The sequence below is a fragment of the Gigantopelta aegis genome, chromosome 5 (genome assembly GCF_016097555.1).
Source record: "Gigantopelta aegis isolate Gae_Host chromosome 5, Gae_host_genome, whole genome shotgun sequence".
In the NCBI taxonomy this organism is placed as follows: Eukaryota; Metazoa; Mollusca; class Gastropoda; order Neomphalida; family Peltospiridae; genus Gigantopelta; species Gigantopelta aegis.
The window spans coordinates 20,684,110-20,694,884 of NC_054703.1; the positions used below are offsets into that span (position 1 = coordinate 20,684,110).

Consider the following 10,775-nt stretch of genomic DNA (forward strand, 5'->3'; position numbering starts at 1 on the left):
TCTCTCTCTCTCTCTCTCTCTCTCTCTCTCTGTCTATATATATATATATAAAGAATATCAACCACAAAAAAACGCTTCTCTTTCTTTTTTATTTTACGTTTATTTCTCATATTTTAATTTGTCTAAAAAAATGTTTTTGCCATTTTTGCTTTTTATTCACAGACATGAAATGCTGCTCTGAAGGGTGTGGACGAGTATGTAAGGAAGCAATACAACCACGTAGAGGTAAGATAACACAGGTAATTCCATTCAGTACAACACCGTAAAGGTAAGATAACACAGGTAAGTCCACTCAGTACGACCACGTAGAGGTAAGATAACACAGGTAATTCCACTCAGTACGACCACGTAGAGGTAAGATAAATAGAGATTATTATACGAGCTTGTGTGTCGTACTCATTTTACGAAACGAGTGTCAGGATTTTTGTATTGCCCGAGCGAGAGCGAGGGTAATACATGAATCCTGACACGAGTATCGTAAAATCAGTACGACTCACACGCGAGTGTAATAATTTCTTTATTATCCATATTATTATTGTTGTTTTGTTTATGAATAACAAGACCCAAGTCAAAATGTTTCCGTCACAACTAAAAGGAGACGACGAAATGACGTCATATTTCAAATGCACAGTCTGAGATAGGACTGGAGAAGCAACGTCATGTTATGACGTCGCTTCCCAAAATTACGTCATTACACTTGTTATTACACGTGTGCTTCGTATGATTGTTATTATTAACTCGGTTATGTTGAACCATATGGATAATAACACAGGTAATTCCACTCAGTACGACCACGTAGAGGTAAGATAACACAGGTAATTCCACTCAGTACGACCACGCAGGGGTAAGATAACACAGGTAATTCCACTCAGTACGACCACGCAGGGGTAAGATAACACAGGTAATTCCACTCAGTACAACCACGTAAAGGTAAGATAACACAGGTAATTCCATTTAGTACAACCACGTAGAGGTAAGATAACACAGGTAACACAGATAATTCCAATCAGTACAACCACGTAGAGGTAAGATAACAGGTAATTCCATTCAGCACTGAACATATAAAAGTAAGATAACACAGATAATTCCATTCAGCACTGAATCTATATAAAGGTAAGATAACACAGGTAATTCCATTCAGCACTGAACACGTAACGGTAAAATAACCAAGGTAATTACATTCAACACTGAACATGCATGCAAATAGGTTAAAGGTGCAAAACCATAATGTCTTGTTTTATACTGTACTCTTATGTATCGGAAGTACGCTGTCGGATTATTCAGCTCAAACTCTCTCGAGGGAATAGCCCAGTAGTAGAGTAGATGTGTGGTCGGTCTAGGATCGATCCCCGTCTGGGTTTTTCTCATTCCAGCCAGTGCCCCACGACTGGTATATCAAAAGCTGTGGTATGTGCTATCCTATTTTTGGGATGGTTCATATCAAATTTTCCTTGCTACCAGATGACAAACGTAGCGGGTTTCCTCTCTAAGACTATGTGTCAAAATTACCAAATGTTTGACATCCAATAGACGATGATTAATAAATGAATGTGCTCTAGTGGTGTCATTAAACATATAAAAAAATTAAAAAAAATTAAAAAAAACCGGCCTCGGTGGCGTCGTGGTTAGGCCATCGGTCTACAGGCTGGTAGGTACTGGGTTCGGATCCCAGTCGAGGCATGGGATTTTTAATCCAGATACCGACTCCGAACCCTGAGTGAGTGTTCCGCAAGGCTCAATGGGTAGGTGTAAACCACTTGCACCGACCAGTGATCCATAACTGGTTCAACAAAGGCCATAGTTTGTGCTATCCTATCTGTGGGAAGCGCAAATAAAAGATCCCTTGCTGCTAATCAGAAAGAGTAGCCCATGAAGTGGCGACAGCGGGTTTCCTCTCAAAATATGTATGGTCCTTAACCATATGTCTGACGCCATATAACCGTAAATAAAAAATGTGTTGAGTGCGTCGTTAAATAAAACATTTCTTTCTTTTTTTATTATACCCGCAGTATATAATTGCAATCCATGTAAAAATGTTTAGTGATTCGCTTCCAAATCCTATATAGCTTTTTTGCAGTAATGATAATATGGATAAATATTGTTATCCAGATTCAGGCCTTAATGTTTAATTAGGGCAAATATCATCCTGCAGCCCTACACAAATGGAAGCCCATACGTTCATTTCATTTCAACTTATTTTCGTGCTTATATCCAATTAAGGTTAATGCACGTTGCCCTGGGCACACACCTCAGCTATCTGGCCTGTCTGTCCAGGACAGTGGGTTAGTTGTTAGTTAGTTAGTGGTTAGTGAGAGAGAAGAGGGTGTAGTGGCCTTACACCTACCCATTGAGCCCTTAAGAACTCGCTCTGGGTTGGACCCGGTACTGGGCTGCGAACCCTGTACCTACCAGCCTGTAGTCTGGTGGCTTAACCACGACACCACCGAAGTTCGTACGCCTATGGCCACAAGAATAACGAATTAACAAAACAAACATTACGATTTCATCGGTCGCTATATACAATCTGTTATTCTTGTATGAGACACTCGTCTTGTGTGGCGACGCCTTTAGACATGTTTATTCTGTTTGTGCATTGTAGATGCTAAAGTTTGTTTTGTTTAACGACACTGCTAGAACATATTGCTTTATTACTCATTGGCTATTGCATGTCAAACATTTGGTAATGTTGACATATAGTCTAGAGAGGAAGAAGGAAGGAAATGTTTTATTTAACGACGCATTCAAGACATTTTGTGTACAGTTACATGGCGTCGGACATATGATTAAGGACAACTCAGACATTGAAAGGAAACCCGCTGTCGCCACTTCATGGGCTACTCTTTTCGATTAGCAGCAAGGGATCTTTATAGGCACCATCCCACAGACAGGATAGTACATACCACAGCCTTTGTTACAACAGTTGTGGAGCACTGGCTGGAACGAGAAATAGCCCAATGGGTCTACTGACGGGGATCGATCCTGGAACGACCGCGCATCAAGCGAACGCTTTACCACTGGGCTACGCCCCTAATCTAGAGAGGAAACCTGATACATTTTCCCATTAGTACAAGGGATCTTGTATAGGCACCATCCCACTGACAGGGTAGCATATACCACGGCCTTTGCTATACCAATCGTAGTAGACTGGCTAGAACGAGAAATAATCAATAGGTCCATCGACGGTGATCGATCCCAGACCGACCGCGCATCAAGCGAGCGCTTTATTTTTCAAATATGTATCATTGTTAGACATATTTATTCTCTCTATTGTAGGTACTTGTCCGGTAGACACAGCAATCACCATATGTCTGGTTACCAAGGACAACTGCATGAGTGATAGCGAATGCCACGCCCACCAGAGATGTTGCCCGCACGGGTGTGGCAGAGTATGCAAAACCGTGTAAAATAAATAGAAGAACGTTCGACCATCTCAATAAATAAAACATAGCACAGACTTTGTCTCCTGATTATTTCTCGTTCCAGCCAGTACACCACGATTGGTATATCAAAGGCCGTGATATATTCTATCTCGTCTATGGGATGGTGCATATAAAAGATCCCTTGCTACTAATGGAAAAATGTAGCGGGTTTTCTCTACAAGACTATATGTAAAACAATACCAAATCTTTGACATCCAATAGCCGAATATTATTAAATCAGTGTGCTCTAGTGGTATCATTTAAACAAAACAAACTTTTTGAATCTTTGTTAATGGCTTGCTAGAGGGCAGGGCCGTAAATAGCTTGGGGAGAGGACAAGGAGGCAAATTCAGCTTCTCCTCCCCCCCCCCCCCCCCCCTCCCGTCTCTCTGTCTCCCCCCCCCCCCCCTCTCTCTCTCTCTCTCTCTCTCTCTCTCTCTCTCTCTCTCTCTCTCTCTCTCTCTTCTTACACTTAATCATCCCACTACACTTTCATTAATAGCAAGGGACTTTTATATATGTTTTTTCACAGGCAGGGCAGCATATATCACAGCCTTTAAAGTACCAGTCGAGGTGCACTGCGATAAAAAATAAAAACAATAAAAAAAACACCTAAAAACCCCACCTGTAGATCCATCCTACGATTCAAACACTACAGAAAGAGAGAGAGAGAGAGAGAGAGAGAGAGAGAGAGAGAGAGAGAGAGAGAGAGAGAGAGGAGAGAGAGAGAGAGAGAGAGAGATGAAGAAGAAGAAGAAAAAAAAAAAAAACAAAGAAAAACGAAACAAAAATAATAGTAGTAATAAGAACAAAAGTAAAAACAAAAACATTGAAGTTTCAGAATTTTATGTATAGAACTGATATGTACTAGCATCTTGTAACTGATATTTATCAGGTTTTAAATAGTTCTGTATAACACGTCATGGGAGTACTATTATGTGCGAATAATTTATCATTATAATATTTATATAATTTAAAATATCATTACTATGTTCTAATACATTCTAATTGTAATATTTATATACAGAATGTCATTACTATGTATAATATATATTAATTACAATATTTATATCAAGACTATCATTATTGTGTACTAATAAATGATAATTATAATATTTATATTTTAAGCAAATATCCTTACTATGTAGTAATAAATAATAATTGTAATATCTATATAAAGAATATGACTACTATGTATATGTATATAGGGAATAACTGGTTACTGTCTTAAGGTATCGCCATTCGTCCTGAGCCGATAAAGCCGATAGCTTAAGACAGTAACCAGTTATTTCTTTTATCCTGCAATCCAACAAGGATATTCGGAAAATTGTTATTTATTCCAGTTTTGTGCACGCAAATCGAGTATTGTCAACCTAGCAAGGCTTTTGCCGTATGACGTTATGAAAGATACATGACGTCATTATTTGTAAGACTCTGTCACATTAAATAAAAAAAGCGTTTTTAAACTCTAATTCATAAATAAATATACAAGTTTTGTATTGTTATTGCAAAACTAAAAGTTATTTGTATTTACTGTATTTCAACAAATGATTTAAAGAGTATGTTTATTGAAAATCTACTCTGAAATACTCGAGTCGAGTCGGACTTATGTCACGTGACCTATATTTTGGTCAGTGACCGAAAATATAGAGATTTATCTAGTCATCATATCTTGCCAATGTATACAGTGATTGCTGGATAAATATATATATATATATACATGTATTTCATTAATAAATACTAATATTATGATAATTGTAAAATTTATATTATGAATAGTATTACTGAGTACTAATTTTTGACAATTGTTATATTTCTATAAATAATTTCAGTACTATACACCAATATATATTTGTAATATTAATATAAATATCATTACTAAGTACTAATATATGATAATTGTAATATTCATATAAAGACATAAATTACTAATTACTAATATATGATACTTGTAATATTTATAGAAATAATATCATTACAATGTACTAATATATGATAATTCTAATATTTATATAAAGAATACAATCACTATGTACTAACATATTTTTTATTTTTTTTACATAACGAATTCCCTTATTATGTACTAATATACGATAATTGTAATATTTATATAAAGAATATAATTACTATGTACTAACATATGATACTTATAATATTCATATAAAGAATATAATTACTATGTATCAATATATGATAATTTTAATATTTATATAAGGAATAGCATTACTATCCACTGATATATGATAATTGTAATATTTATGTAAAGAGTATAATTACTATGTACTGATATATGATAATCGTAATATTTAGTGTGTTTAAAGTATATTCAGTATTGCACATTTAGCCTGGCATGAGGGTTCTGCGACCCATATAAACAGGGGCAGGTCTGATGGCTGTTCCATGCTGGAATTTCTGCAACAAAATGCGACCAGCAGAAGACCTGCGCAGAGCATCACCTTTCAGGTCAGACCTCTCATTACTCGAAGTGAGACGACCTCGACTTCTATGACCTGGAGTAAGTAACGACCCTTGAACACGATGCCAAATCCCTGATCTCGAAGCTGGGTGATGAGTGTAGGTTTTACGATTTCCCGAGAATCTAAAGATACTCGGATTATTAAATGTTGCTCTGTTGTTAATGAATACTTGTGGACGGACATTGATCAATGTTGCGTCATATCTGGAGGGCTTAGTCCTTTCGAAAAATCTAGAGATGCTAGGATTATTAAAATACTGTCTGTTGTTGTTGAAAAATTGTGGGTTAACTAGTGTTGGGCTGACTGTGGAGGGCTTAATCCTATCAAAAAAGCTAGAGACGCTAGTCTTATTCAAATACTTTCTGTTGTTATTGAAGACTTTTGGGTTGACATTAACTAGTGTTTGACTGGTTGTGAAGGGTTTAGCCCTTTCAAAAAAGCTAGAGACGCTAGGATTATTAAAATACTTTCTGTTGTTATTGAAGACTTTGGGGTTAACATTAACTAGTGTTGTGTTGACCCTTAGTGTTGTGGAGCGCTTAGTCCCTTCAAAAAATCTAGAGACTCTAGGATTATTAAATGTATCTCTATTGTTACTAAATATATTTGGGTTGACATTAACTAGTGCTGAGTCGACCGTGGAGGGCTTGGTCTCTTCAAAAAATCTAAAGATGGTTGGGTTATTAAATATAGCTCTATTGTCAATGAAGGCTTTTGGATTGACATTGATCACTATTGGGCTATCTGTGGAGGGTTTGTTCTCTTTTAAAAATCTAAAGATGCTGGGATTAATAAATGTTCGACCATTACTGTTGACAAACTTTGTGTTGCCAGCTTTTGGGTGGATATTAATCAATGTCGGTCTGAAAGTGTTGAGTTTACTCATTTCAAATAAACTAGATGTCTTTCTAGCATCGCTGGTTTCCTTTGTAGTGGTACCAATCAGATTGGTTGGATAATTTGTAACACTCTTATTATTTTCTATGAAACGAAATCTGGAAGGATTCCTAAACGTTCTCCCTCTGCTGATGGGAAGATTTGCATTGGTACCAACCAGTGTGCGCCCAATGACATTTGTTTTACTCGTTTCTGGAAAACGTGGAGGGTTCCTAAACATTCTACCATTGATGACAACAACCTTTGAGTTGGTATCAAAAGGTGTTGGACCAAAGGTGGATGGTTCATTCATTTTCGAGAAAGTAAAACCTGATGATTTTCTAAAGGTTCTTTTGTTGCTGATGAGATCCTTAGCGTTGGTACCAAAAAGTGTTGAACCGATGGCAGATTGCTTGGTTGAGGGACTGCCAAACATTCCTTTACTGTTAATGAAAACATTTACGTTTGTACCAAAAAGTGATGGTCTAAGATTGGGTGGGTTGCGCTGCACAGGAATATTCAAATGTGTAGGAGTAATAAACCTACTGGAGGCTTCGGGTTGAATATCAAAAAATCTTAATCCAATAGTAGATAGTGTAGCTTTCTCTGAAAGACTCGTTGCGGTTGGATTATCCAATTCCCCTCTAATAATAGCACTGTCGTGATTACTGCTATTTGCAGTTTTTGCAGTGATTACAGACAGTGCTGGATCAACACCTTGAAAACTATGGTTGGTGGGGTTGCTTGACATTCTCCGTCTGTTACCGACTGATTCTGAGTTGATATAAAATGGTGGTGAACCACCTGATGGGGATTTAATCAGTTTCGAAACATTAAACGTAACTGAATTATTAAACAACTCGACACCAGTTCTTATGCCCTCTGATTTACTATCTAGGAATGTGGAAACATTTCGATTAAAAGTAGAATTATTTGTTGTGTTAATCTTGACAGTTGTAGGATTTTGTTGAATGTTGTCTATTCTACCAAGGTGGAACATTCGGGAATGTGCTTGAAAACTATCTATGTTACCAGCCTCTGGTCTGTTTGGATATGCAAATGTTTTTGCTGTTATCGTTCTGGAATCATTTGCTTTTGATCTTCCCATAACCTGCGATAACATCCTAATAAACTTACGTACATTATTTTTGACTTCACTGGATGCTGCTGGGATATTTCTGTTAATAGACTCGATCAGTCCATTACGTGGTAGAGTCCTGTGTATAAATCCAATGCTTTTAACCCCACTGGATTCTACTGGCATATTTTGTTTTGGAAATCTGTTTACTGTTATTCGAATATGTGACGCTGGCAATTTGCTCTCAATTTCTACACTCATATTCTTCCCAGTGGCGTCGACAGGTGACCTCATACCAACGGGTCCACTGTATTTTATTCCATTGGACAGTTCTGGTAGACTACTATCAATAGGTCCTCTATCCTTTATCTGGGTTTTTAGAGCACGAATAGTTTCATTAATAGTTCCGCTCACCTGTATTCCATTAGATTCTAACGGAACAGTTTGTTCTGTAGATCGATCTATATTTATTTTTGTAGACGGTGTTGACATTTTTCTGTGAATATGCTCAGACACCTTTTCTTCAGTCGAAACCTCTGATGGATTTAAATCAACAGGTTCAACGACCTGTATTCCATTACTTATTGTTGGCAGACTATTAGTAAGTGTTGCATTGACGTTTATTCCATTCATATTTGGAATATTTCTGTTAATATATCTGTCCATTTGCATCCTATTAGATACGTTTGACTGTGTTCTTAGAAAAGATTTGTCGTCTTTATTCCTGTTGAATACTGCTGGAGTAGTTTGCTCTGGAGATCCATTTAATATTTTTATTGTAGGCTTTTCTGGACTATTTCTTTGAATAGGTCTACTCACGGTTTTACCAGAGGATGCTGGTAGTATATTTATGTCATTAGATTCACTCACTGCTATCTCATTAGATGCTTTTGACAGAGTTTTATTGATCATTTCACTTTGTTTATTCCATTTATTTACTGCTGGAACTCTTCGTTGTGAAGGTCCATTTAATTTTTTTACTGTAGATAATGTTGACATATTTGTACGGAGAGGTCCATTCACCTTTTCTCCAGTGGAGATCATTGTTATATTTATATCCTTAGATCCAGTCACAATTATTCCATTAGATGTTTCTGGTAGGGTGCTATGAATAGATTCACTCTCTTTAACCACGGTGGCTGTTTGTGGGACAAATTCTGTTGAAGATCTGTTTGATTTTATTGGGTTAAACAACATAGGTATATTGTCTTGCCTGGACACACTCACGTTTATATTATCAGAGGCTGCTGCTGGTACACGTGTATGAATATGTTCGCTCACTTTTATTTCATTCGACGTTGCTGTGCGATGGATAGATCCATTCACGTTTAGCACATTGGGTATTGCTGACATATTTCTATAAATAGCCTCATTAACATTCAGTCCATTGAATATTTCTGGTAGACCCTCGGTTTGAGTTTTGTTAATAGACCCAACAATGTCTGCACCATTGGCTATTTCACGTAGACTAGTGTTTCGATTCTTATTAATATATCCACCAATGTCTGCACCATTTGAAATTTCTCGTAGACCAGTACTTTGATTTTTATTAGTAGATCCATCAATGTCTGCACGATTTGATATTTCTCGTAGACCAGTGCTTTGATTTTTATTAGTAGATCCATCAATGTGTGCACCATTTAATATTTCTCGTAGACCAGTACTTTGATTTTTATCAAAGGATTCACTCACTGCTGCTCCAATAAAAACACCTGGTATACTTCTATGAAGAGTTCCATTCACTTCTCTCCCTATGTATGTGGCTGGTCGACTTTTACCTATAGATACATTGACTCTTCCATCACTGGGCGCCTCTGGTATATATCTGTTGATAGCTTCACTCGTGTTTAATTCATTGGATTGTTCTGTTACATCTCTGTATACAGATTTGCCATATTTTATTTCGCTGGTTACTGTTGTCAGATTTTTATTAGATTCTTTGATGTTTGAACCATTAGATACTGTAGGCAGACTTTCAGAAGACCCTTGTAGATGTACTCCAAGAGGTCTATCATGAGTACTACTCACGTTTGTCACAGATAATGAAGACCAAATTCTGTTTGGAAATTTATTCACTTCCATATCATTGACTGATTCGGACATATTCTGTGGAATCGATTTACTCATTTTTGTCCTATTGGTTGATCCTGGTATATTCCATGGAGGAAATCCATCCAGTTTTGTCCCATCGGTCTGTGCTGACATATTTCGTGGTGGAAGTTTACTTACATTTGTATCATTGGCTGATGTTGTAATATTGTGCGGAGGAAATTTAAACATATTCATCCCATTGACTGATTTGGTCTGAATTCGCGGAGTATATTCATTCAAGTTTGTATGGTTTGCTGATGCTGCAAGATTTTGTGGAGGAAATTCAACTACCTTTGTCCCATAGACTGATGCTGAAAGATTTCGTGGAGCAAATTCAATTGTTTTTGTCAAATTGGTTGATGGCAGAAGTTCACCCTCTTTTGTCTCTTTGGCTGATGATGACAAATGTTGTGGAGAAATTTCACTCACTTTTGTTGCGGTTGTTTCTATGTTCAGACTTCCTTGAAGCGATTGATTTACATTTATTCCAAATGAAGATACTGGCAGATTTCTGTAAACAGATCCAGTCACGTTTATCCCAGCCGATGTTGGTGGTAGGCTACGAAGGTGAATCCTGTTTCTTCTTGACATGTTAATTCCACCCAAACGATTACCTCCACCCCGAGTCTTGAAAATGCTAATGGCTTTGTGGTTTGGATTCCATCTGAATTGCGTAGACATACCATCAAATCTGTTGTGATTCTTTATTCTTAATGGTTTGTCCCAGTTACTTCCCTCCACTACTCGGTAAGGCATCGGTGTATTGCTAGCACGAGGTATTGCTGATATACCAGTAGAACCCATATTACGTCCATCTTGAGTTTTCTTTTGAAT

The 10,775-nt window shown here is 37.1% G+C and overlaps 1 protein-coding gene across 2 annotated transcripts in view; it reads left to right on the forward strand.

Annotated features, from left to right (window-relative positions):
• LOC121373441 (WAP four-disulfide core domain protein 5-like) overlaps nt 1-3,454 on the forward strand; it is a 9,627-nt gene extending 6,173 nt beyond the window's left edge. The window contains exons 4-5 of one of the 2 annotated variants that reach the window (XM_041500098.1): nt 163-239; nt 3,274-3,454. In XM_041500098.1, coding sequence (XP_041356032.1) covers nt 163-239; nt 3,274-3,288 — 92 coding nt within the window. In that variant the 3' untranslated portion in view covers nt 3,289-3,454. The remainder of the gene's footprint in view (nt 1-162; nt 240-3,273) is intronic. The other variant, XM_041500097.1, reaches the window with a different exon arrangement.
• The last annotated feature ends 7,321 nt before the right edge of the window (nt 3,455-10,775 follow it).